Genomic DNA, 27,830 nt, shown 5'->3' on the forward strand with positions numbered 1-27,830 from the left:
CAGTGGGGCTTTCTCTGGAACATTCTTCAGTATTATTGTTGTTCTACTGCACTGACTGGGATGGGTGGTACTGCATGGGATTCTTAAGTGTTGAGGGGATGTTAACGTTACTTTTTATAGTGCAGACAACTGCTAACACATCTATCTAAATAAAGACGAGACGGGATGTCTTGGGTTGCTCTGGTTCCACTAGCAAGATATCGGTTGAAATTAGACAAATACACATCTAATATTACAGACAAATTCACATGCCTTTCGTCTCATAACATAACAAATAGCATAAGAACTGAAGAGGGCATCTTTGCCACATCAAAATATTAAACTCCTTAATCTAATGGCAGAAAGAAATAAAAGATTTCCATCAATAGTGCACCTCTGAAGCACTACCACAACATATTACATTTATGCATGTGTTGTAGACAGGTGTTAACGTAAAGTCCTAATGAATTTCTATTTTGGTTTTATTGAAATGCTCAGTCCTTATGGCTCGACTAGAAGCGCATGCCAAGACCATGGTTTTGACTCCCAGGGAATACAAGATACAAAAAAAAAGGATAAACAATTATTCTCAAATGCACTGTGAGTGGTTGAATACATCTGCCAAATATGTAAGCAGGATGTGCACAATTCAGAATAGAATTGACAATGCCGTTAGTTGACATTTAAAAGAAATTAATAGCTGCATTTTTTCTACTAAAAGTTTGTCAATGCAAATATACTGTACATAAACAAGTACACACATTTTTTTTAATGGATCCATTTCACAGACTGTTTTAACACGAGGCATCGTAAATCCTGCAACGTTTTTTATATTTTCCTTTTAAAAAAAAAATTATGAACATTTATAACACTATACTTTGTATAATATTACCTTTGCATCGAATTACAAAAAACTAGTTGACGCTGTTGTGAGGATTTTCTTGTTGAAAATTGTGAAAGCGCTGTTGTGGAGTTTTTCTTTTGCTATTTGAGCAAATTGGAACACAATTTTATATTCTCTCATTCACCGCTATAGAAGTTTACTCAACTACGACGACTTCCGCTTCTGAGAAACCCAGAAATGTGAAAAGGGTGAATTATATTTAATAAACTTTTGTGGAGCAGGGTGGAAGAACACTTCCCAGAATGCCTTACCATGGTTGAATTTCTATGAATTGCAATTCAGTTTCTTTCATTCCATTTCAACTTGACAATCATGAAGTGAAAGGAAGCCAATTCTTCAATTCAGATCATTTTTATAGCATGTTAAAATTGTAACTTTTTGAGGGTGAGCAAAAACGTGTCATTTTTGTTTGTGTCCCTTTAAATGCAAATGAGCTGCTGCTCACGGGCCCCCTTTCAAGAAGAGGGCGGTGCTTCAAGAGCTTGAGTTAGCAGCTCCGATAACCTCACGCAGACACGCACTGAAAATGTCAGAAATGGTTCAGCCTTTTATGTTCAAATTGGATTCGGACAATGATGGAGAGACTCAATAAGAAGTGAATGACTCAATAAGAAGAATGCAACAGAAATTTTTTGAATGGTTAGTTGATGAATTTCTGTAGCTGATGAACAGTTACTATCATTGATTCGATTATTCTGTCATGATAATCTATAAATCACTCATGTGGGAACTGTTATAAGATGCCTTCAGAGTCAGAGAACATATGCTGCATGAAGATAGAACAGGTATAGTTTAGTTTAATTACGGTTATAACTTATGTTGTCATCTTGCTTTTATGACATGCTATTGCATTTGTGTTACGTACTGTATTGCAATAAATGTGAAAAGACGGATGCGACAGCTTGAGCAGACTCTATGCTCTACTACTACAACAGCTCTTCCTTTTCTCAACATGGCCTCACCCCCTTTTTTTTCGTGTTCCCGGGGGTGGGATTTATGTCAGTTAAAGTTTTATGGTTAGTGATGTCACTAACCTGTGAATAAGCTCATTGTAGTCCCTACCAGCCGTTTGTTGTAGTCCTTTAAAAGTGATTTCTTTAAAAGAAAATATCTCCCTTTGCTTTGAACTTTGAGTGTCGTAACTTTGCAGATGACGTTTATGGTCAAACAGCAACATTACACACCAACTGAAGTTAATGAAGTAAAATCATAATCACCCCTTTAAACTAAATCTGACATTGCTATGCACCAATCTCATTCTTGACCACTACATTAACTTGATTTCCCAGCATTTCCCAGTACTTGATTTAATACCACTGACTAAATGCCTTTTTCTCTCTTCACAGAACGGCCCATGCCAAAAGCAAAGGAGACGCCGCAGAACAGTCCGCTATTGCTGCTAACAATGAGTCTAGTATTGCCCGTGTGGTTGCCAGAGAGCTCTCTCCCTCCTTCCATCAACCAGGTAGGTAGAAGACTTCATTGTTTGCTAAATGCATATCAACAAAGGCCACAGGAGCGGAGGCTGGTTAAGATCCTCCCGGTCCAATGACAGTGTGTTTGATTAGTGGAGGTGAGCTCAGAGAAGTAAATGCAGCATGTATGCTTGTTAATCCAGACAACGTCAGATTTACAGTACGGCAGCATTCATTACAGAACAGTCTATGCGCTGTTAATGTCTTAAGTCCCTAAAGCCCACATGTAAACATCTCTGAGTGTCTGAAACAGGATTAGATTGCTGGGACACAAGCCCCTCAGAAGCTCACCGTGTTCCTGTGTCTGTCCATCTGAAGGGCACTGCTAAGCTCTTGACGGTTTTATTTTGGCACTGTCTGTCTCCAAAATCTTAGACAAAACTGAAGAAGAACGATCAGAAAAGAATTGTGATAATGTGATAAAGATTCAGAGATAGACAGACAGTGAGGCAACACATTTAAATATGGACTCCAGGATACCCTCAAATACATTAACTTCCAATTACCTGCCAGCACTGTCAGCACTTGTAAGAATTTTAATCAAAACTAAAATAACAAAACTGTTCATTTTGCATTAAGAAATGGTTATAGTACGCAGTCTATTCTATCATCCACTCCTTTATAATATTATATTTGAGCAAGAATCCCAGACCAAGCAATTGTCAGGAATGGCAGAATTTTTATTTTAGAGAAAAATAAATATAAAGTATATACCTCAAGAATAGTGTTGTAGTCAAGACCACCTAAACCGAGACCAAGACTTTGAAGGGTCGAGACCAAGACCAAGACAGGCCGAGACCGAGTCAAGACCAAGACCAGTGCAAGTCTGCATGAGACACTGCATGAGACACTTATGATAAAATGTGGAATATGCATATTATTGGGAGATACTTTTTGGGATAAGCATTACAGAATTTACTCTATGCTGGATGCTTTTTTGCAGATTAACTCTTTGTGGTTTAGGTAGCCAAATTGTATAACAGAAGATTTGGCTGACATCTCTTCGACAGCCATGGTCACGGTGACGGCACAGCTTACTCCCGTCTCCCGCATTCACGTGTGGAGTGTGTGTGTGTGTGTGTGTGACGCGATATACAATGTGGGGGGTGGCGACGCGGCCACCATAAAGCAATCAGTAAAAACTAAAAACATTTAAATTTAGACACGAGTCAAGTTCTTGGTTGGAAGTTTAATGTCTAATCACAATAATGATGTTAAAGGTCCCATGGCATGGCATTTTTCTATTATTTTATAATGTTTCCTGAGGTGTACTTATATTGTTAGTATGACTTTTACATCATAAAATGTCATAATTTAGAAATAAAAGGCATTTTTTCTAAACTGCTGTTTGCCCTGTGGCTGAATGCCCTGCTTCAAGAGGCGTGTCTGCTGTGAGACTTCAGTAAAAACGCCCACTGTTGTGATTGGCTGACATCTTTGCATTTTAAATGAGCGGAGGGGGCGTGGTTTAACGAGGTCTACGAGGCACGAGCAGGCACGAGCTGCTGCCAGAGAGACAGATGGACCTGAGTTCACTTCACATCAGTTCTCAGCATGTCTGAACTGTTGTAGTTACAGCATATACTTCAGGTTATTAGTCTATTTCTAGTCGGAGGGACTGTCACTCATGTCAGAAAGTTAGTAACTTTAGTAAATTATGGATCAGCGCTGACTGGAGACGCGAACCGTTTAGAATGATTCAGTCCGATTTGGTGAACTGATTCGGTTCACTAAAAAGAACTGGTTCAAAAGAAAGATCGTTCGCGAACCGGACATCACTAATGTACCAGAGATGGAGCTCAGCGATTGGTAACAAAGTTATTTATAGTAACTACTGAGTTATGAGAGCGCTGTCAGTCAGCGCGAGTTTATTGTGTTTGTATCTGAGAGTTCTGAATAAACACGAGTCCCAGTCACACCGAGTCTGTCTTCATCATTATTACCAACTTTGTAACACATGCAAAGTACCATTACAGCTGTCGAGATGAACGAGTTAAAAGTAAGTGTTGATAATAGCATTATTTTTTAAATAAAATAAAAGCGTCAGTGACGCGTGTTGAGTACACAGCGCAAACAAAGACACAACAGCAGTAATCGAATGTAATCCAGTTTATTGTGGGGCTAGGCTGGCTAGCCCGAATATGCTCACGCTTACCCCCCTTCTGCTTAATCTCACGCCTCGTTTGGTGCCTCCGCTGTGGGCCAGATGCAGTACTGGGGGTCGGGGATGTTGAAGGCCAACGGCCAGTGCAGCCCGAGCTTCGGCGTGTGTGAGGTTTTTCTCTAAAGATGTGGCTCTGCTGATGTTGAGCAGAAACTCACGACTGTATGCACATTTTAGAACCGATAGACGCGACGAGGACGTACAAAAACACTGACTCACAAGATAGAAAACACGAAAACACCGTTCTATCGGGAGAGAGAGAAGCCGCATTGTGTGCACGAATAATAAATAATTAGCTACACATCAGAAATCACTGATCACAGATCAGAAGGAACTGAAAAAAGACTTCTGTTTTCATTTGTACATCCAAACACTGAGAAACTGCCAGCATTCACTCGTTCACAACCCATGATCTCTCGAGCGTTTGCATGGGCGTGCCAGATTCTCTGGGTGGAGGAAAGGGAGGTAACCTTTCCTGCTTGGACGTCAAACCAGGAGACTTCAGGATTGGCTCGTCTGGCCTGTCATTTTCTAAAAGGCAGAGAAAGACAGCCAGAACTCGGGTTTACACCGATCAACATTTCTATCCACTTGGGGACAATATTCAGGCTAGGGGAACTCATATTAATGTTGAAAAACCTCATAAAATGAAAATTTCATGCCATGGGACCTTTAACAAATAATTTCGTGATATGCCCTCAGTTGTGGTCTTGACCGGTCTTGAAATAAAATCCTGAGTCCTCTTCATCTGAGACGAGACCGAGAAAAAATGCGGTCGATTCCGAGATGAGACCAAGACCTTTAAAAAGACCGATCTTGAGTACTACAACACTACTCAAGAAATGAATTGTTCTTTTGACCATTTTTTTTTATTTAAAAAAATGTCTGTAAATATCAACTGTAAAAGTGACTGTAAATGTAATTTTAGGAAAGGTATTTTATTTTACACAAGATGGGAATCACAGGTTAATAAACAGAAACCTGAATTTACCTCAAACACCAACATTTTCCAGAGAACATCAACTTATGTTGTGGGGGCAGCAGAGAGCCTATCGCCATGTGTCCACCAAAGTGTTTTTTCCAGAGGCTAGTTTTTAAAACGGCAATAGCGTGATGAGGCGCTGAGTGCTCTGCGTTTTTTACCATTCGTCGAAAGTTGAAGAAAGTTGACATGACTGTCACTTTTTACCCAGACATCCAATCACAGTGGAGGGGGGTCTGGACAAATACAACACCGACCAACCGCCACATTCTGCTTGTACAACATCAACAGACACACGTTCTAAGTGTATTGGTTGCTTAGGAACACATATAAAAGCCTGCAAAACATAAACATGTAATTAGGTCACCTTTAAACCTATCATTCAAAAATAATTGTATGTGTTAAATTATATAGTATCAATATCTTTTGAACCTATATTCTAATAATGTATGCATCACATGGTGTCCCTCAGGTCCTGAGTATCTGAAAAAACGAGCCCTGCAGGAGGTTGCTGAGAGCAACGAGAACACGGACATAGGGATGCACGAGCCCTTATTAGCTGAGGATTCCCTACCAACACCCCCAGAGAGCCCCTTCTTGCATGAGATGGAAAATACAAGACCAAGCTCCACCTCTGCACGCACCCCCTCACCTACTCCAGTCATCGTTCCTCAGGCACCCAGCAAGGAAGATCCAAATCTCTTGAGCCCAGGCAACTGGAATGGAGACAAGGCCAGTCGAGGCAGTGGTAGCAGAGGCAGCAGTCGAGCCGGTAGTAGGCCGAGCAGTAGACCCACCACCCCTTCTTCCACTTCTGCAGTTACTCCCGCTCCAGCAGCCGCTCCTGAGGAGCATTCTGCTCCCAGCAGCAAGGCCCCATCCCGTACCCCTAGCCGCCAAAGTGCCAAAGCCGAGCAGGGTTCGGACCTGGAAATCAAAGCCTTGCAGAAATTGGACTTAGAGTCAAAAGCAGCAGAACCTGTCCCTGCTGCAACGCCAGTAAGAACCAGCCTCGTCCTCCCCACCGACGAAGAAGAACCACCTTACCCTGCCCCTAAGCTTTCCTCCAAAGCAGTCACACCAGAGCCAAAGGCAGCTGAAGTCAAACATAGAGCTGAAACAAGGGAATCTGTAAATGAGCGCCCAGCTTCGATGACAGAAAACAAGCCTAGGTCTTGGACAGAAGTCAGGGAGGAGAAGAAATTAACCAACAAAGTTGAGCCTAAACCTTCACCCACACGAGAACCAAGCCCTGCCCCAAAAGCCGCACCAAAGCCTGAGCCCAAGTCAGTGCCTAAACCGGAACCTAAATCCGTCGTCAAGCCGGTTGCTAAACCAGTTGCCAAGGTCGAGGCCAAAATTGAGGCAAGGCAGAGGTCTATTGTGAAAGCCACTAGTGAAGCCAAACAAGAGTCTCTGGAGCTAGAGGAGGTAAGGCTAACAAATCAAACCTTGATATTCTTTGTAATTACAAGTAAGTTCTCAATTAGGGTTGGGCAATGTCTACCAAATTGGCATCAGACTATGTATAGTGAAACATTGCGATGGACGATGACATAGGGAGGTTGCATCGTGTGAGCGTTAGGCTCTGTTATGTGGTGTGGAGAGAGAGAGAATATGATCTGAAAGGGCTTGAATGAAGCGCGTTTGGCTTTAGATAAAACTCCTAGAGGATATTGCGCTGAAATATCAGTACCACAAACGATCCTGAGTGCTTGTGGAGTGATCCGCACCGCTGTTTTGACGCTCTGCTCATTTCAATTAGTAACAGGAAAATGGTGCTACCATTCTGTCCGGATGGGATGGGATGCGGCCCGCGGTCTGCCATTTAAAAAAATCATTGCTTTAGTTTGTGTAGCCTATAATTCGTTTGCCGTTTTTTGCACAATAAAATCTTTAGTGTTTAAATTGTGTTCATTGAACTGTTTTGAATGTAATTTGTATTGTGATTGGGAGCAACTTCATTATTTGGGGGGAGGGTGGGTGGAATCATGATGCCAACACAACATCGTGATGTCTGTAAGCATCACAGACATCGTCACAATGGCATCGTCTATCGGCCCAACCTTTTTCTCAATTGGTCTTTTCAATGGCTATTTGAATCCAAGCAGACATCCCAGAGATTGCAGGCTGAGACAACGCGCGCCATCGCAGAACGAACCTCGCAAAAGACATTTAAAAATGCCGGCTGAAATAAAATGCTGCGTGAGCTCAACCAATCAGCATGTTCAGCGCCCAGTCCCACCCCCGAAAGTTCCCGAACTTTGAAAAAGTACTACCTCGGGAGCAGGACCGTTTGGAGGGGGAAATATTTACCCGGAACTTCATTTAGTTCCTGGGGAAAGTTCCTGTGGTGGAAACGTGGCTTTACAAACTTTCCGATCTGCATAGCACAAAAAATATTAACAAAATTGCTTTTTACAACATTTTTCTGTATGGATTGTATGTAACTACAAATTTTTTTTCTGCCATACCTCATACCCTTTCTAAATGTGTTGGAACAGCTTGAATTTGTTTATCAATGATCAATCAGTTTTCTTGCATTAATCAGTTCATCTTAATTCATTGTACAGTGGCTCAACTATCTTAGCTTCAGATGTCATCCCAATGGGCCATGTTATGAGAAAGCTCATTCTTTTAAAAAGGTCTTGAGTAGACAGAAACACACTGCTCTGAAACACAGACAGATTGTATTTCATTGAAATCTGGCCCTGGCTCCGGTCCTCTGGCCACATTTTTCACAATCAGGCATATCTATTCAAGGCTGAACCCTCAAAATAACTAATTCTCACCTTCAGGAAGCCCCTTGTGATCAGAAACCCAGCGTTGCATTGCATCACAGCAGCATCTTGTGGCTCACCGAGCATACGCCACAACAATCATCTGCTCCTAGTATGGAAGAAAACAATTATTTGCAAGGGGATAAGCTTTTACCAATTGTTTTACCAACCCCAAACATTTTTGGGATGGTTCCTCTACACCCTTGTCCAATCCTGCTCTTAGAGGACCAGTGTCCTGTATAGAGCTTAGCTCCAACCTATCCTAACACACTTGCCCTAGAGGAGGAGGATTGGACACTCCTGCTCTAACACAGCTGTGTCCAATCTTGCTCCTGGAGGGCCACCTTCTTACAGAGATTAGCTCCAACACACCTGGAAAATCCCAGACGCCTGAAGGCTTGATTTGCTGCTTCAGGTTGGAGCTAAACTGCTGTAAACAGGCCTTTGAGCAATTCTACAAGTAAATGCCACCTGGATCACCATCATTTGATTATTATACTTTGCACAATAGACACTAACAGTTTTTTTTTCTCTTAGGGGCCAAACACGATTATGATCTGCATGGTTATATTCCTGAACATTGGTTTGGCAATTCTTTTTGTTCACATCTTGTCTTGAGATGACAAAGCTTAAGGTAAGCTGCTACCTCTCCTACCTCTATTCTGCAAATTTTATTGAGTGCAACCGTCTTTTCCCTTTTAAAAACACTGTGGGTATTATTACACACACCTTTTTCCTAGCCAAAACCATCCAGGTGAAAGAAACTACCGTGGGGAGCTGTGAGGATGCACTGCGCTCCATTAACGGCTCTGTTGTTGCGTTATCCAGTTTCAGAGCAGCCCTCCTGAGCCACTCAGATGGTTGCAATCTGTAATTGGACCGAGTGCTCGCAAATGACTGGTGTGTCTCAGTGCCTGAACATTATAAAATAAAGCATTTGCTTTGTTTGTGAGATGTACCGCTGCATTTAACAGTTTTGTTGAAGTCTAATGCAGCTGGAACCGAATCATCTATAATAAGGGCTAATTTACCTTGTGCACATTCACAATCATGTCACATATACTACAGAGCAAAACATGTCATTTAGCACGTAATATTCATCTTTGGAGAATAAACAAATAGTTATGACATTACGAAATGGGTCAATCCTGTTTTTTTTCTTTTCATTGGCTAGAACAAACATACAATCCACCAGTGCACTTATGCTTTAACACCAGGTCATGCATCACAATCTCAGATGCTGTGTGCACTTTCAATGTCTTAAAGTCTCCCCTGCATGACAAAGAGCAACATGGTTGTAAAATAAAAATATAGAATTGGTATAAAAAAGTTATGAGAATGTTTTAATATGAAAATGAGGTCTATGAAGAAAAAAGGTTTATTTTATTAACCTAAAGCATCCCTCCAAAAGTTGCCATGAGAGATTTTAAACAAGAATATAAAAAAAACGCTATTTACTGAATGGAACCAGAAAAAAACATGTTGTGGCTTACTAACTGTTGTACTGTGAAATTGTGATGGTTCTTCAGCATTTTTTTTGTTGTTGCCTGTATTAGACATAAAACAGTATGCAAGAGATTTGAGAATGTCCAAACCAGCTTGTGCAAGAAACTAATGTACATGTCCCAAATCTTTTATGCATGTGTGGACATTTGAGTGTTTTTTGTACATTTCTAAATTATGTACGTAATCAATTTCATGATTTTTACAATTTCATGATCGAATGCAGTATCAGAAATGATCAATTTGCCCCTCATAGACTAGTAAATATTACCTCGAATTTGTAAAGGTCTTATTGGAAATACTGTGTTAACTGTCCAAAGTGTTATTTATTGATTAAATAAAGTAGTGTTATAAATAGTCGTATCAAGAATAGTTGTATCTGATTTATTCACACGTCCTAATTCTGAATTTACAAATTAGAGACTCAGAATACAGATTTGAACCCATTGTTTTAACCCCTTTGCTTTAAAATCACTAGACATGTTATATTTTTCACTAGTTTGCAACCTTAAAATGTATAAAGATGTATTTGCAGAGAATAAATTCTGTATTCTCAAAGAGAATTGTAGTTCAAGCTGTACGTGACATTTCTGTTACAAGACTTGCAAATGCATTACATTTAGCTAATAACTAAAATAGTTTTCAGCGTGGTTATACTTTTGGACATTTGAAAGTTCCTGCAAATTTCCCTCTTCTCCACTTAAGCTTTTTGTGTTTCAGAACTCACAATGGAGTCATTACAATAAAAGAAAATTCACTACAATTCAAATAAATGTCTCTCAACTGCACGACTGTCATTCTCTTTACTTTTGAGTGTTAGAATTAGAACTTTGCATTCTGCTCCACTGCATATTCATCATTATCTGCAGTTTGCCAGCTCAATACCACAAAATGTCTATCAAAGCTGAATCTTCTTGTCTAAGAAGAGGCAAGTAGGAACAAAGAATATATATTTAAACTCCACCTGTCCACCAGCTTGACATATTCTCCCCGGACAGGGTCTGAATGCCAGGCCCAATTTTAGATTAGGGTGGTTGACGGGCTTCTAACATCATTTACTCTGGAATATGGAAGTATATTTCACTCCGATAAAGTGGTAAGTCGTCAAAACTTAAGCATCTGCAGAGGCAATAGAAAGCTTACAAGAGAGATCAGTCAATTCACATTTAATGATTCTGCTGCGCTGTTCAACACACTAGTCATAAGTACAGCAATACTGCCCTCTACATTCAAAACAAAGCAGACAGATCATACTACACTCAATTACAGTGCCTTAATGAGTATTCATGATTTAAAATGAACTAAAATTACTGTGTGATGTTGTATTTTAGAAGAAAATGTGGTTAAATTTAGCTACAATCAAATCAATGCAACAAACAATGATACATTTAGAGACATACTAATACAGTTTAAAGAAAAATAATGCCAAGATGGGTATAAAGTATAGAGTCATTAACACAGGAGAGCACATGTTAAACATTAAAACCTTTTACTTCTTTTAAGAACATAATACGCAAGATTGACCTTTTAACCAGTTGACAGCTGGAAAGTGAGGAAAAAGAAAAACACAAAAATGACATTGGACAAGAAACAGAACAGGCAGTGGAAGTGAAAAGCATTTCTAATATTCTTCTCCCTCATCTTCTCCGTCCACACTCTCAGCTCCGACCTCCTCGTAATCTTTCTCCAGGGCAGCCATGTCCTCTCTGGCCTCTGAGAACTCGCCCTCCTCCATACCCTCACCCACATACCAGTGCACAAAGGCACGCTTGGCGTACATCAGATCGAACTTATGATCGAGACGAGCCCAGGCCTCAGCAATAGCTGTGGTGTTGCTCAGCATGCACACGGCCCGCTGCACTTTAGCCAGATCTCCACCTGGAACCACAGTGGGAGGCTGGTAGTTGATGCCAACCTTGAAACCGGTGGGACACCAGTCCACAAACTGGATGGTGCGCTTGGTCTTGATGGTGGCGATTGCAGCGTTCACATCTTTGGGCACCACATCACCTCGGTAGAGCAGGCAGCAAGCCATGTACTTACCGTGACGTGGGTCGCATTTCACCATCTGATTGGCTGGCTCGAAGCAAGCATTAGTGATCTCAGACACAGAAAGCTGCTCATGGTATGCCTTCTCTGCTGAGATCACTGGGGCATAGGTAGCCAGTGGGAAGTGGATACGAGGATAGGGCACCAAGTTGGTCTGGAACTCAGTGAGATCGACATTGAGGGCGCCATCAAACCTGAGAGAGGCTGTGATGGAAGACACAATCTGACTGATCAGCCTGTTGAGGTTGGTGTAAGAAGGACGCTCAATGTCGAGGTTCCTACGGCAGATATCATAAATGGCCTCATTGTCTACCATGAAGGCACAGTCAGAGTGCTCTAGGGTGGTGTGTGTTGTCAGGATGGCGTTGTAAGGCTCTACCACAGCGGTGGAGACCTGAGGAGCAGGGTAGATGGAGAACTCAAGCTTGGACTTCTTGCCATAGTCTACAGACAGACGCTCCATCAACAGAGAGGTGAAGCCAGAACCGGTTCCACCACCGAAGCTGTGGAACACCAGGAAACCCTGGAGGCCTGTGCACTGGTCAGCCTGAAAAGACATGATTCATGTTACAAAGATAATTAAAAATGATCTTAATTAAACATAATATAACATCAATTAACTTCAAAGGCGTTGTAATTGAATTAACGACTCACCAGTTTGCGAATTCTGTCCAAAACAAGATCAATGAGCTCCTTGCCAATAGTGTAGTGACCACGAGCGTAGTTATTGGCAGCATCTTCCTTTCCTGTGATGAGCTGCTCAGGGTGGAACAGCTGACGGTATGTCCCACTGCGCACCTCATCTGGACAGACGGGGCATGAGTAAATGTTTAGCGAACTAAACAATGGTAGAAAATATTATAACAAATAAGTACATCCTCTTACCAATGACAGTGGGCTCCAGGTCTACAAACACAGCCCTGGGGACGTGCTTTCCAGCTCCAGTCTCACTGAAGAAGGTGTTGAAGGAGTCATCACCTCTTCCGATGGTCTTGTCGCTGGGCATCTGCCCGTCCGGCTGAATGCCATGCTCAAGGCAATAGAGTTCCCAGCAGGCATTGCCAATCTGGACTCCAGCTTGACCAACGTGGACAGAGATGCACTCGCGCTGTGAAGAGAAAGATTTATAGACATTACACACCTTAAATCAACACTCTGTAATTGCAAGTAATGATTTAACAAACAACACTTTTACTGGTTCGTAAAACAAACAAAAGGTGTGCAAGTTATATACATGAATGGAAATGTGTGTGTACCCAAGCATTGTATATTTAAGTATCGCATGAAAGCACTGATAGAAAATGCTTCCGCTGCGGATCAGAAACTGCTATAGTTGCACTAATCCCTGACCACACAAACAGCTGATGAAACAGGCCAGGCCTTGTTTCAAAGAAGAGGGGCAGGTTGGCTTTGTTTTATTATAGTGTTGCCTGCATTCCTTTAAATAACATCATCACATTTTGAAGTATATTAGAACTACAAACACATTTTAAGAGTTTCACTGAACACTTAAAATTCAATTTAAAGCACATATAATGTAAACGAAGCTATGATTTTAATTTCAATAATGGAAGGGCATTTATATTGTATACAATTTTAACTTCGACAAATTTAAATTGGGTAAAACATCTCTTTGTTGTGCTGTTTTAGGCTGATCATGCTCGTGAATCAGATGGCCACTAATCGTAAACATGAGGAACTTATTAAGGCTTAAACTTAATGACACAAGAGCACTGGAATTCATCCTGTTTCATCAGAACGCACGTGGTCCTCCTGACTCACTTCCTGTGCCGGGAGCGCACTCGCCGCACTGCTATAGAGAAGTGACAGTGCAGAATCATCAGAACAAAGGGAGGATGTTTTTACTGTTACGTTAAACGTCAGTAAATCCGCTTTAAAACGGGCTAGATAATCAGATTTGGTTGTTATGTCTGTCGTTTTCGATCAAAATAAAAAACGGCACATTTTAATGAATTGTGCGCCAGATTACACCAAGATTCATGGACTTCACGTTTCTATCAAAATATACATTTTTTCGACTTCCCTTTAGTAAAAAAAAAAAAAGTTAAAAAAATGAGTTAAAAAAAGTCTAAAAAACGAAAAGGTTAAAAATATATATATATATATATATGAATAATATTTTATTATTATTACCGCGAGTCCAAATACGGCAAATACAATTTTTTCGTTAGTTCTGTTTGATGCTTAAAAAATCTGAACCAAAGGAAATATCACCTAAATATTAAAATAAAAATCCCTAAATTAAATGCACCGTCAAAGAACCGTTACTACAGATAATGTAAAAAAAAAGGAAAAAAAGAAAAACCAATCCTTGACAATAAAAAATAATATCTCTTTTATAAATTACACAATCTTTTTTAAATAGCTTTATACTCACCATTTTCAATACTGAGTTTTTCGCTTAAAAATATGAAGAGAAAAGAAATCGTAGGTTTTCTGTTATCAACGCTCTCACAGGTCGACTTTTATGAGTCTGGTGAGAGAATGAAGTGCCTGAAAAAATGCGGGGTGGGAATATTTATACTTTTCTGTCAGTCGTCACAAAGGCGGGGCACGCCCTAGGAGACGTTTCGCTTCCTCTCACATTCCCGTTGGTTCGGCTGAGAATCAGTGACACCCCATTGGCTGATTCTAACCTTCGAACTGTTTCGAACAATAACGTTTGTTTTAGGAAAAACTGTATGAGGCGGAATGAACCTGAGTAATAAATAATGTTGGTCATGATAGAAGAGACCTTTTATTAAAATTAAAGACAATTAACCATATTTTGTCTTTGATGTTTTTGTGTGTGTGTTTAAAATAGGGTGTGTAGCACTTCCATAATTACGAGCATACATGGCTGTCGTATTTTGCGTGCATTTTTCATTAGCCTACCAGTTAAGCAAGTCTTTGACAATGTGTGCATTTATTGTTATTTTCTTACGTAATTATCTGCCATTGAAAAAAAAACCCCATAAATGCAGCATTTATATCATTAATCATAGGCTTAGCATTAGGAGAGTCTCAGTAATTCGGATAATGATTTTAATTTTCATGAGTGAAATACACCTAGTTCTTTGTTTTAACTATAATTATAAGTAGGCCTATTCATCAGAATAACACACAATGATGTCATTTGCATGAAATGTAATGCTATATCTGCACTGCCCACATTACACAGGCTGATCTTTGTTCTCATGGAAATGTTGCTGCAGAGAAAAGATCCGATCTGTTTTAAAACCGAATCATAAAGAATAAAAATAGTAATAGTCACAAATTACTTTCATTAAAATTATCGTAATTTACTGCATCATAATGTTATTTGTTTAGGCTTAAGGCTGCTCTACATGTTGTGTTCATGTTACTTTTTAGATAATCATTTAGGAGAAACAGTTTGTACTTGTACTTGTGTTTTCTGTCTCATTCATGGGCCCTGATGTATTCCATCTAATGTGTACCGTTTAAACACTTTTCTTCATTATTTGAGCTCAACAAATTGGTATATTACAGGGTTAGTTCACTAAAAAACTAAAATTCTGTTATTACTCTCACCCTCATGTTGTTCCAAACTTGTAAGACCTTCGTTCATTTTCAGAACACAAATTAAGATATTTATGAAATCCTCCAATGGTTGAACCTTAATGTTATGAAGCGATGAGAATACTTTTTGAAAAAACAAACAAAAATAATGGCTTTATTCAATAATTTCTTCTTGTCTGTGCCAGTCTCCTACGCTGTTAACGTAGTGTAAACAGTGCAGCACTATCGAGTTCTACAGCAGAACGGCGGCTCACCATTGGCTAGCTCCTGCGTCAGCATCACACGCATGCGTTGTGGTGCTCATGTGAACAACATCGGCCAATGGGAAGCCGACGTTCTGACGTAGTGATTCAAAGGCGCTGCACTGTATTTACTACGTCAACAGCGTAAGAGACTGGCACAGACAAGAAGAGATTGTTGAATAAAGTCGTTATTTTTGTGTTTTTTTTGCGCACAAAATGTATTCTCATCACTTCATAACATTAAGGTTGAACCACTGGAGTCACATGGACTATTTTATCGATGTCTTTCCTACCTTTCTGGACCTTGAAAATCTCAGAGTTCAGAGAGCTCTCGGATTTCATCTAAAATATCTTCATTTGTGTTCCGAAGATGAACGAAGGTCTTACGAGTTTGGAACGACATGAGGGTGAGGAATTAATGACAGAATAAATTTTTTTGGGTGAACTGACCCTTTAAATATCATGTTGAAAAATGGTTGAACTTGAACATGTTTTTTTATTACTTTTAATGGATTTTAATAATAATTATACTTCACCTGTTTGATTGTTGATCTTTAAAACAATACCATTGCTATATCAGCTAAACACTATTAATATAAATACACAACAATTCAACATAAGACACCACTTAATTAGTTTGAAAGGAGGTTTATTTCAGATGTCCAAAAGATCTAACAACATCATTTTCATTGTTTGTGAGGTTTAATTTCACTGCTTAAACTTTTCCATTTCATGGTTCCTGGATGTCACACACACTTCTTTCTGTCATTTAATACTCCTCGCCCTCTTCCTCTCCTTCACCCTCGATGGAGTCGACACCGACCTCCTCGTAGTCTTTCTCCAGGGCAGCCATGTCCTCTCTGGCCTCTGAGAACTCGCCCTCCTCCATACCCTCACCCACATACCAGTGCACAAAGGCACGCTTGGCGTACATCAGATCGAACTTATGATCGAGACGAGCCCAGGCCTCAGCAATAGCTGTGGTGTTGCTCAGCATGCACACGGCCCGCTGCACTTTAGCCAGATCTCCACCTGGAACCACAGTGGGAGGCTGGTAGTTGATGCCAACCTTGAAACCGGTGGGACACCAGTCCACAAACTGGATGGTGCGCTTGGTCTTGATGGTGGCGATTGCAGCGTTCACATCTTTGGGCACCACATCACCTCGGTAGAGCAGGCAGCAAGCCATGTACTTGCCGTGACGTGGGTCGCATTTCACCATCTGATTGGCTGGCTCGAAGCAAGCATTAGTGATCTCAGACACAGAAAGCTGCTCATGGTATGCCTTCTCTGCTGAGATCACTGGGGCATAGGTAGCCAGTGGGAAGTGGATACGAGGATAAGGCACCAAGTTGGTCTGGAACTCAGTGAGATCGACATTGAGGGCGCCATCAAACCTGAGAGAGGCTGTGATGGAAGACACAATCTGGCCAATGAGCCTGTTGAGGTTGGTGTAAGTAGGACGCTCAATGTCGAGGTTCCTACGGCAGATATCATAAATGGCCTCATTGTCTACCATGAAGGCACAGTCAGAGTGCTCTAGGGTGGTGTGTGTGGTCAGGATGGAGTTGTAAGGCTCTACCACAGCGGTGGAGACCTGAGGAGCAGGGTAGATGGAGAATTCAAGCTTGGACTTCTTGCCATAGTCTACAGACAGACGCTCCATCAACAGAGAGGTGAAGCCAGAACCGGTTCCACCACCGAAGCTGTGGAACACCAGGAAACCCTGGAGGCCTGTGCACTGGTCAGCCTGAAAAGAAAACCGTTTGGTCAGTAACCCGACATAATATATCATTCATTTCATGTTTGCTTATTTACAACTACCTACCAGTTTGCGAATCCTGTCCAGCACCAGGTCAATGATTTCTTTTCCAATAGTGTAGTGACCACGAGCGTAGTTATTGGCAGCATCTTCCTTTCCTGTGATGAGCTGCTCAGGGTGGAACAGCTGACGGTATGTCCCAGTGCGCACCTCATCTGGACAGACGGGGCATGAGTAAATATTTAGCGAACTGAGTACTCACACAATATCACAGATAAAATGAAGTCTCATCCTCTTACCAATGACAGTGGGCTCCAGGTCTACAAACACAGCCCTGGGGACGTGCTTTCCAGCTCCAGTCTCACTGAAGAAGGTGTTGAAGGAGTCATCACCTCCTCCGATGGTCTTGTCGCTGGGCATCTGCCCGTCCGGCTGAATGCCATGCTCAAGACAATAGAGTTCCCAGCAGGCATTGCCAATCTGGACTCCAGCTTGGCCAACGTGGATCGAGATGCACTCGCGCTGTGAAGGAAAGGGCAAAGTTTAAAATCAAACTAAATAAAAAAAAAAACCAAGTAAATGTCTCTCTTGTAAAACCGAGCTTCATTTATTTCATCTCACACCTGAACTTCTAAGGCTACATGCAGCCAAGTATATCTTGTTTCTCTGCAGTTATATCCCAGTGAGATATCATGTCAGAGGAAGCGATCACATGACACCCTAAACTGCTGGTTTACTGGTAATGTCCATCAGCTGCATTAGTGATGCTGCACATCACCATGAATATTTAACAGCCTCACCAACAGCCCTGAAATACGATACGATTTCTGAGAATAATTGAAGGGATAATGATGAAAATCATTTACTCACCCTCAAGTTGTTATAAACCTGTATGCATTTTTTCCCCCAATACTATATCTGTTGAATTCAAAATAAGATATTTTGAAGTAGTAACTAAACAATTGATGGGCCCCATATTTTTTTGGTGAACTATCACTTTTAATTTAATCCCTCGAATAAACGTTAATGATATTCTTAATAGGACATACGATTTAAAAAAATAAAAAAATAAATGACCATATCCTTTGGGAGGCGCTGCATCTCATGTGTTTGCCCATTGATTCAATATGACACCACACCGGACAGCATGGAGTGGCAACACCCAGATCATTTATGCGGCTCCATTCTCTTTGTTGTCTCGTTCTAGCCCCCATCACATCCTCAATACCTCTCTTATTTTTTACATTCTACATTAATTATTTAAAATACATACATTTAAATACATAAATTGGCCTAATTATAATAAAACAAATGTAATACATGGCTGCATTATTTACAAAACCAAATCGTTTTGAAGAATAGGCCTACTGAATTGTGTACAGGTGTATTTCTTGTTCCATATTCAATTTTATACCCGAAATATTAAAATACCCATAATAGGCATGCACAGTAAATAAATAGAAAGAAAATGGTTATTTTTTTATAAATTAGCAAAATGAAGTAGCCTATATGATATTGTGCTCACCATTTTTCCTGGACGTGTTGCTTGGCCGGGCAAGAAAAGATTCTCAACGGAGAGATCTTACAGTTCGACAACGAGGGGTCGATGTAAGAAGAATAACGTTATAACGGTCTGACCTCACTTTATATATGAGTGTTGCCCTGGCGACTACGTTTGTCACATTTGATTGGTCAGAAGTGATGAAATCTGCCTAGTTCGGAAGGCTAGAATAATTTCTATTGGTTGTCAGGAAGATTAGGGTTAGTGAAACGCCTGCCAGAGCCTCACCCAACACATCTGAAATACTGAGTAACGTTTTAATCCAAGACATGATTGTTCAGGAATCAGATATTTAGTTTCAATTCAACTTCCCTCCCATTATGCTCACTCTAAAACACTTGTATCACAATAGCCTACATTAGGAATAATTGTATGAACACCTTGTGTATGTAAACCTTTATGTACTAGCATCTTTGTGTAACTTGATCGACCAATTCTCCATCTGTTCTTTTTGACACCTTCTGCCCCTTTCAAGAGCTTTGCCTGGGGTCAATTTTGGAGTTAGTTATCACATATTCTTTTTCCATTCTTTAAATTATGCTTAGAAAAAGAACTAAGAAAGGGACTTTTGTATAGTTTATCCAAGTTGCACTTGCTAACCTGGGATGAAAATGACTACATGATAACCTGGGGTGACAGAGGAAGTTGTAAGGCTTTGTGTATAAAGGATTTACAGGATGTAGCAAAAGTAAAAAATAATCGTTTATAAAAATCAGCAGCATTTATTCAGCATCTCCTTCACTATTCCTCTTCAGATAGGAATACAAATGCATATAAATATGAAAAAAAAAAAAAATGTTGAGTCATAAATGCATAGGGTGAAATGAGCCAGCATAGAAGTTGAGGAATATAGGCCATGGACTATGACACCCAACCCCCATTCCCTCCTCCCATCCTCCAGCCGTTGCTAGGCGATGAATAACGGAGTTGCCTAGATACTGACTAGTATCCACCACACAAGCCAACATTAACGGCCATTATGTATAGATCACATGACCCTGTATCTGAATAGCAGTACACAGGGGGAGGATGCAGCTGCCCCAGCAGGCAATGAGGGGATGGCCCATCCTTTTTAAGACCCGCTCTTCCATCTGGTCCTATTAAGTTACACCAATACCACATTCTGTCATTGTAAACAGAGTATAGTTGCAAGAAAAAGTGTGTGAACCGCTTGCAGAATCTGTGAATATGTGAATAATTTTAACTAAATAGGAGAGATCATAAAAAATGCATGTTATTTTTTATTTAGTACTGTCCTGAATAAGATATTTTACATAAAAAATATTTACATATAATCCACAAGACAAAAAAATTGCTGAATTTATTAAAATAACCCAGTTCAAAAGTTTACGAATCATTAATTCTCAATACTGAGTGTCGTTCCCTGGATGATCCACGGCTGTTTTTTTGTTTTGTTTCTTGAGTCCCTTGTTTGTCCTGAGCAGTGTTCTTCAGAAAAATCCTCCAGGTCCTGCACATTCTTCAGTTTTCCAGCATCTTTTGCATTTTTAACCCTCTCCAGCAGTGACTGTGTGCTGGGTAGATTACAAATTGTATTCCATTACAGAAGTTAGTAATACAATAATTACACATTTTTGGTAATATAATCTGACTGCTTTTTTATAAACTTGTATATCACATTAAAATTGAATAGGATAATCTTGTACCATATTGATATAAAACTTCTTTATTGATACATAAAGAAAATATATTCTTTAGTATCAACAACATGAAGTTCATCAAACATTACATTACATTAGTGTTTCCCAAACTGGGGGTTGTGATTGAAGTCCATAGGGGGTTTGTGAGTTTAATGAAAAACTAATTAAATAAGTCATAAAAATGTAAAATTTAAAAAAATAATTTTAGAAATTAAAATAAAATCCTCCCAAAGACATAACAACATGGTTAAATAACAATTCAAATAATAATGAATGTGTTTGTCAGGAGTTGATTCGATATAATGTTGAGAAGAGCGTCCTTAAAAGTAAAATGATAAATGCTATGTGGCCTCGCATAGCCAACTAGTGCCTGGTCTGTTTGTGAAATTCCACAAAACTGGAAGACCATCTGAACATATATAATTGTCAGGCTATTAGGACAAATCAATAAATTATGAATGATTTGGGTGGCACAGCACAGGTGCCTCTCAGAAAGAAGGTCCACGGCTGGAGCCCCAGCTGAGCCAGGAGTCCTTTCTGTGTGGAGTTTGCATGTTCTGCCCGTTTCCTCCGGGGGCTCTGGTTCGTCCAAAGACATTCAGGTTAGGTGAGTGTGAGTGCGTCAGGAAAGGCATGCAGTGTAAAACCTGTGCCAAATCTGGATAATTTTGATGGATAATTCCAATGAAGGGGTCCATGCAAATAAGTAGGACTACCAGTAGTAAAATATATAATAAATAATGAATGATTTACTGCCATTATGTGAATAATATGTAATAAAAAAATGTGTTTTAAAACATAATATAATCGAATTACAAGCACTTATTTTTTTGGAATCTGATTACGTAATCCAGATTACATGTAATCAGTTACTATCCAGCACTATATACACTCACCTAAAGGATTATTAGGAACACCATACTAATACTGTGTTTGACCCCCTTTCGCCTTCAGAACTGCCTTAATTCTACGTGGCATTGATTCAACAAGGTGCTGAAAGCATTCTTTAGAAATGTTGGCCCATATTGATAGGATAGCATCTTGCAGTTGATGGAGATTTGTGGGATGCACATCCAGGGCACGAAGCTCCCGTTCCACCACATCCCAAAGATGCTCTATTGGGTTGAGATCTGGTGACTGTGGGGGCCATTTTAGTACAGTGAACTCATTGTCATGTTCAAGAAACCAAATTGAAATGATTCGAGCTTGGTGCATTATCCTGCTGGAAGTAGCCATCAGAGGATGGGTACATGGTGGTCATAAAGGGATGGACATGGTCAGAAACAATGCTCAGGTAGGCCGTGGCATTTAAACGATGCCCAATTGACACTAAGGGGCCTAAAGTGTGCCAAGAAAACATCTCCCTCACCATTACACCACCACCACCAGCCTGCACAGTGGTAACAAGGCATGATGGATCCATGTTCTCATTCTGTTTACGCCAAATTCTGACTCTACCATCTGAATGTCTCAACAGAAATCGAGACTCATCAGACCAGGCAACATTTTTCCAGTCTTCAACTGTCCAATTTTGGTAAGCTTGTGCAAATTGTAGCTTCTTTTTCCTATTTGTAGTGGAGATGAGTGGTACCCGGTGGGGTCTTCTGCTGTTGTAGCCCATCCGCCTCAAGGTTGTGCGTGTTGTGGCTTCACAAATGCTTTGCTGCATACCTCGGTTGTAATGAGTGGTTATTTCAGTCAAAGTTGCTCTTCTATCAGCTTGAATCTGTCGGCCCATTCTCCTCTGACCTCTAGCATCAACAAGGAATTTTCGCCCACAGGACTGCCGCATACTGGATGTTTTTCCCTTTTTACTCCATTCTTTGTAAACCCTAGAAATGGTTGTGCGTGAAAATCCCAGTAACTGAGATTGTGAAATACTCAGACCGGCCCGTCTGGCACCAGCAACCATGCCACGCTCAAAATTGCTTAAATCACCTTGCTTTCCCATTCTGACATTCAGTTTGGAGTTCAGGAGATTGTCTTGACCAGGACCAAACCCCTAAATGCATTGAAGCAACTGCCATGTGATTGGTTGATTAGATGATTGCATTAATGAGAAATTGAACAGGTGTTCCTAATAATTCTTTAGGTGAGTGTATATATTCAGTTGTGGTCGGGATTATTGGTATCCCTGTTAAATAAGATCAAAGATGTTTGTAATAATAAATCAGCAATGTTTATCCTTTTGATCTTTAAAAATGCACAAAAATCCAACCTTTCATTGAAGTAAAATAATTGAAAGTAGGGGTAAATCACATTATGAAATACCGTAAATGCATAATTATCATAATAATTGGCACCCTTTTATTAAATACTTTTTGCAACCCCCTTTTGCCAAGATAACAGCTCTGAGTCTTCTCCTATAATGATTGATGAGTTTGGAGAACATCTGACAAGTGATCAGAGATCATTCCTCCATACAGAAACTCTCCAGATCCTTCAGATTCCCAGCCCCATGTTGGTGCTTCTTCTCTTCAGTTCAGCCCACTCATTTTCGGGTTCAGGTCAGGGGACTGGGACGGCCATGGCAGAAGCTTCATTTTGTGTTCAGTGACACATTTTTGTGTTGATTTTGATGTTTGTTTTGGATTGTTGTCCTGGTGAAAGATCCAACCACGGCCCATTATAAGATTTCTAGCAGAAGCCGTCAGGTTTTGATTTTTTATCTGTTGATATTTGCTAGAATCCATGATACCATGTATCTGAACAAGATGTCTAGGACCTCCAGCAAAAAAATAGGCCCACAACATTAAAGATCCAGCGGTATATTTAACCATGGGCATGGGGTACTTTTTATCCCTGTTTGCACCAAACACATCTGGTGGGTTTTCTGCCAAAAAGCTATTTTTATAGTTTCATCTGACCACAGAACCCTTTTGAAGTTCCAGTCGCATCTGACAACTGAATATGCTGGAGTTTGTTTTTGGATGAGCAACGAAGATTTTTCTTGAATCACTCTCAAACAACTTGTGGGGATTTATAGGGGTTGTTAGATTTTTTTGAAAGGCTTTCTGACCCCAAGACTCCCCTAATCTCTGCAATTCTCCATCTGTGATCCTTGGAGAGTCTTTGTCCACTCAAACTCTAACCATGCATTAGGACGATATAGACAATTATGAGGAAACACAAAGGCCAAATTCCCTTAATCATCCATCAGAATGAGTAAAACCAAGAATATATTTCTGATGTGCAGTAAAAGATTGCTGAGCTTCACAAAATATACTCCTGTGGAACATGACGTCATAGCTTGATAATTTCATGCTCATAGTCACCCTGGTGTGCTAAACATTTTTTAAATACTAATTGGAATATACTAGAGATATTTTACTCATTAAAAATGTAGGGGTGCCAATAATTATGGCCAACGTGTTTTAGAGAGAAGCATTTATTTCATAATGTGATTTACCCCCTACATTAACTTAATTTACTTCAATGAAAGGTTAGATTTTTTTTTTGCGCATTTTTAAATAAAAGATGATTTGTTTGTTTTCCTGTATCAATATTTTCCCTTAACCATACATGGTCATTAGCCTTTGAAAGATGATGATTGTCTCAGATGAGATGTTTATCCTTTGCCATTACTTGCATTGTTTCTGCTGCCATACTTCTGCAGTGCATATACAGCTCTGGAAAAAATTAAGAGACCACTTAACATTGATTTCTCAAGAGCTGTATAAACTCTTAGACGTATTGTATTGTCATTGATAATGCAAAATTTTTACTTTAGCCTATTATTTTGGCTAAAACCACTAGCCAATTTTTTTTACATCCTTTTTCTCCCTCTTCTCCCTCTTCCCTTTCTTTGTTTTCATTTTACTGTTTGGCTGGTTGCTAACAACATTTGAGCAGTGAAAACAGTAGGAAACGTACACGTCTCACATACCTCCTTGTACATGTTTAGAATAATAGTGCTTTCCTAGCTATAGGAATTCACTGTAACTCTTCAATTATTTCAGTAGACATTTTATATACCTGCCTCTATATTGGTATTCCTTTAAATTATTTATTATTAATGTGATTATGCTATAACCATTTGCATTGTAGTCTATAAATATAGCCTCTATAATATTTGCAAATTTTGTAGGCAAATTCTAATGCCATATCAATCAACTGCTCTGAGACAGATTGCATCTCTGTTGCTTTTTCAGCATAATCTCTGATCCCGTTCACTGCAGTGCACAACCCATTAAGACAAGGACCAAAAATCAATATTGTCAATGATGCAGGCATAAAAAAGGACTACAGCTATCCTGCAGGAACAAGGGGGTATAACAGTAAGATATAACAAACTACTGATATGCAAATTGATAAGCAAATACTGACAGATATGATGCGATTATCTTTTTATTTAAATTCAGAGCTTCTCTTCCACCTTACATACTTCCAGATGTTAATGCTATCTACATTCTGATATCAGAACAATAGAGTTTAAATAAATGCAACCCCAAATCAGAAAAAGTTGGGACAGTATGGAAAAAGCAAATAAAAAAAAAGAAGTGATTTCTAAATTTACTTTGACTTGTATTTCATTGCAGACAATATGAACACAATATAATTCATGTTTTGTCTGGTCAACTTCATGTCATTTGTAAAAATGCATCCTTTCCTGTCATTCAGACCTGCAACACATTTCAAAATAAGTTGGGACAGGAGCAATTTAGGGCTAGTAATGAGGTAAAATGGTTAAATAATGATGTGATTTGAAACAGGTGATGTCAACAGGTGATTGTAATTATGATTTGGTACAAAAGCAGCATCCAAGAAAGGTCTAATCCTTTAGGAGCAAAGATGGGCCGAGGATCGCCAGTTTGCCAACAAATACGTGAGAAAATTATTGAAATGTTTAAAAACAATGTTCCTCAAAGAAAGATAGGAAGAGATTTGGATATTTCACATTCAACAGTGCATAACATAATTAAAAGATTCAAGGAATCTGGAGGAATTTCAGTACGTAAAGGACAAGGGCGCAAGCCTAAGCTGAACAACCGTGATCTCCGATCCCTCAGGCGGCACTGCATCAAGAATCGTCATTCATCTATAAGCAATATCACCATATGGGCTCAGGACTACTTTGGCAAACCTTTGTCAAGTACCACAATACGTAGTTACATCCACAAATGCCAGTTAAAACTGTACTGTGCCAAAAGGAAGCCCTATGTTAACAGTGTCCAGAAGCGCCGTCGACTTTTCTGGGCTCGGAGGCATCTGGGATGGACCATCACACAGTGGAAACGTGTACTGTGGTAAGATGAATCAGTATTTCAGGTATTTTTTGGGAGGAATGGACGCTGTGTGCTCCGGACCAAAGAAGAAAAGGATCATCCAGACTGTTACCAGCAACAAGTCCAAAAGCCAGGGTCTGTCATGGTATGGGGTTGTGTCAGTGCCCTTGGCAAAGGTAACTTGCACTTCTGTGAAGGCACCATTAATGCTGAAAAGTACATAGAGATTTTGGAGCATAATATGCTGCCTTCAAGAAGACATCTTTTCCAGGGACGTCCATGCATATTTCAAAAAGACAATGCAAAACCACATTCTGCACACATTACAAAGTCCTGGCTGCGGAGGAAGAGGGTACGGGTACTTGACTGGCCTGCCTGCAGTCCCGGCCTGTCTCCAATAGAGAATATGTGATCGCATTTTGAAGCGCAAAATGCGACAACGAAGACCCCGTACTGTTGCCCACCTTAAGACTTGTTTGCAGGAAGAATGGGACAAAATTACACCTGAAACACTTATCACTTGGTGTCTTCAGTCCCTAAACGTCTTTTAAGTGTTGTGAAAAGGAATGGCAACATTACAAAGTGGTAAATGCTTTACTGTCCCAACTTTTTTTGAAATGTGTTGCAGGTCTGAATGACAGGAAAGGATGCATATTTACAAATTACAGGAAGTTGACCAGACAAAACATGAAATATTTTGTGTTCATATTGTCTGCAATGAAATACAAGTCAAAGTAAATTTAGAAATCACCTCTTTTTTTTTTTCTTTGGCGATATAAATGATTGTAAATGAGCATAAGCCATGTACAGTCCACCATGCTTTGTTTACATCTAGCTACCGCTCAGGCAGTTTGGTGTGACTTTGCCTGGAACGCTACAAAGTCGTGAGTCGTAGTTTGAAGTCGTAACTTACGGGCTCAAAAACCTGCCTGGAACGCAGCATTATAGTCTCAGCCTCAGACGTCATGCCCACCGATGGTTGGCTGAACGTCTGATGCATATGGGACACTTTGCTGGAAGCACATCAGGAGTTTCAAAGTCGTCATCTGATTGGTTGAATTCTACAAGACGTCCGTGAGACGGGTGTGTTGCGTTTTTTGTAACGGTCAGCCTGGAAGCAAATGCTGTGACGCCAAACTCCCTCCTGGAAGAAGAAAGCCGTCGTGTTTAACTGTGACAATGAGCGCTTACCGGGATCAACTAAACGCTGGGTTTTCAAAAGTATGTGAAGTTCGCGGCTCCATTGTTGCAGTAAACTTGCACAACGTTCTTGAATGAATAATTTATAAATGCACGCTGGTCTGGTATTGCAGGGACATTGACTTTACATTCATGTCCCTAAATATGACGTGGAACAAAACTGTGATTGGTTGCGTTACATGTCAGTCAAATGTCCTCTTGGGCGGTCCTTGACCAATGAAAGCTGCCAAAGAGTCCAGACCTTCTGCATTAGGTCTGGCAGGACTAATGAGGAATTGATTGGATGGCTGTGATTTGGCATTGCTGTGATCTCATGTGAGTGCCCTCACGCCAGTAAACATGTCATCAGAGAAGAGATGTTGCTGCAAAGGCTAGTTATTTTGGTTAAAGATTGAAGGCACATGAAATATGCCATGCATGGATAAATCATTTATAATAAATACTGCAATATTTCATAAAAAAACAAGAATGGTTCTGATTTCACGGTGACTTTAAAAAGTATGGAGGCTTCCTCCTAACAACAAAAGCAGTCTTTTAAATGAGCAATACTGTATATATGTGTAGAGAACTGCAAGAATTTAGCTGATGTAAAAAAGCCCATGACTCATTTATTATGAGTTACAGACTGACATTAAGTACACAAAGCCAATGGCAGAATACCAAATAGGTTCTGTGGTTTATGTTTAAAGTTTGCTCACCACTGGCAACTGCATACAGACCCGTCCCTACCATCCTATTCTCATAGCAGCAGCTGTGTGAATTCCCTGCAGTATTCCAGCCAATAGGACACTTCCGATGGAATG

The 27,830-nt window shown here is 40.1% G+C and overlaps 3 protein-coding genes across 3 annotated transcripts in view; 1 reads left to right on the forward strand and 2 right to left on the reverse strand.

Annotated features, from left to right (window-relative positions):
- The window catches only part of jph2 (junctophilin 2), a 25,867-nt gene extending 15,293 nt beyond the window's left edge, over positions 1 to 10,574 (forward strand). Inside the window, exons 3-6 of the mRNA XM_079802467.1 lie at positions 2,230 to 2,348; positions 5,977 to 6,935; positions 8,822 to 8,918; positions 9,025 to 10,574. Coding sequence (XP_079658593.1) covers positions 2,230 to 2,348; positions 5,977 to 6,935; positions 8,822 to 8,902 — 1,159 coding nt within the window. The 3' untranslated portion in view covers positions 8,903 to 8,918; positions 9,025 to 10,574. The remainder of the gene's footprint in view (positions 1 to 2,229; positions 2,349 to 5,976; positions 6,936 to 8,821; positions 8,919 to 9,024) is intronic.
- On the reverse strand, positions 10,568 to 14,390 carry LOC307117559 (tubulin alpha-1C chain). The gene is made up of 4 exons (XM_079802469.1): positions 14,235 to 14,390; positions 12,722 to 12,944; positions 12,491 to 12,639; positions 10,568 to 12,383 (listed from the first exon to the last, which is right to left on the reverse strand). The coding sequence occupies exons 1-4, from the start codon at positions 14,235 to 14,237 to the stop codon at positions 11,409 to 11,411; spliced, it is 1,350 nt and encodes a 449-aa protein (XP_079658595.1). The 5' UTR covers positions 14,238 to 14,390; the 3' UTR covers positions 10,568 to 11,408.
- A 1,862-nt stretch (positions 14,391 to 16,252) lies between these two features.
- Positions 16,253 to 18,999, reverse strand: LOC307117348 (tubulin alpha-1A chain). The gene is made up of 4 exons (XM_079802152.1): positions 18,906 to 18,999; positions 17,680 to 17,902; positions 17,447 to 17,595; positions 16,253 to 17,368 (listed from the first exon to the last, which is right to left on the reverse strand). Exons 1-4 carry the CDS (start codon positions 18,906 to 18,908, stop codon positions 16,388 to 16,390), a joined length of 1,356 nt encoding a protein of 451 aa, XP_079658278.1. The 5' UTR covers positions 18,909 to 18,999; the 3' UTR covers positions 16,253 to 16,387.
- Between the last annotated feature and the right edge of the window lie 8,831 nt (positions 19,000 to 27,830).

The sequence above is a fragment of the Gobio gobio genome (genome assembly GCF_949357685.1).
Source record: "Gobio gobio genome assembly, chromosome: 21".
Taxonomy (NCBI): domain Eukaryota; kingdom Metazoa; phylum Chordata; class Actinopteri; order Cypriniformes; family Gobionidae; genus Gobio; species Gobio gobio.

Excerpts from the sequence above, each read along its gene's own strand:
- LOC307117348 (XM_079802152.1), bottom strand. Across the intron at positions 17,596-17,679 it reads CCTGGAGCCCACTGTCATTG|ATGAGGTGCGCACTGGGACA; the intron begins GTAAGAGGATGA and ends CCGTCTGTCCAG. Across the intron at positions 17,369-17,446 it reads TGGACAGGATTCGCAAACTG|GCTGACCAGTGCACAGGCCT; the intron begins GTAGGTAGTTGT and ends TTTTCTTTTCAG.
- LOC307117559 (XM_079802469.1), bottom strand. Across the intron at positions 12,640-12,721 it reads CCTGGAGCCCACTGTCATTG|ATGAGGTGCGCAGTGGGACA; the intron begins GTAAGAGGATGT and ends CCGTCTGTCCAG. Across the intron at positions 12,384-12,490 it reads TGGACAGAATTCGCAAACTG|GCTGACCAGTGCACAGGCCT; the intron begins GTGAGTCGTTAA and ends ATGTCTTTTCAG.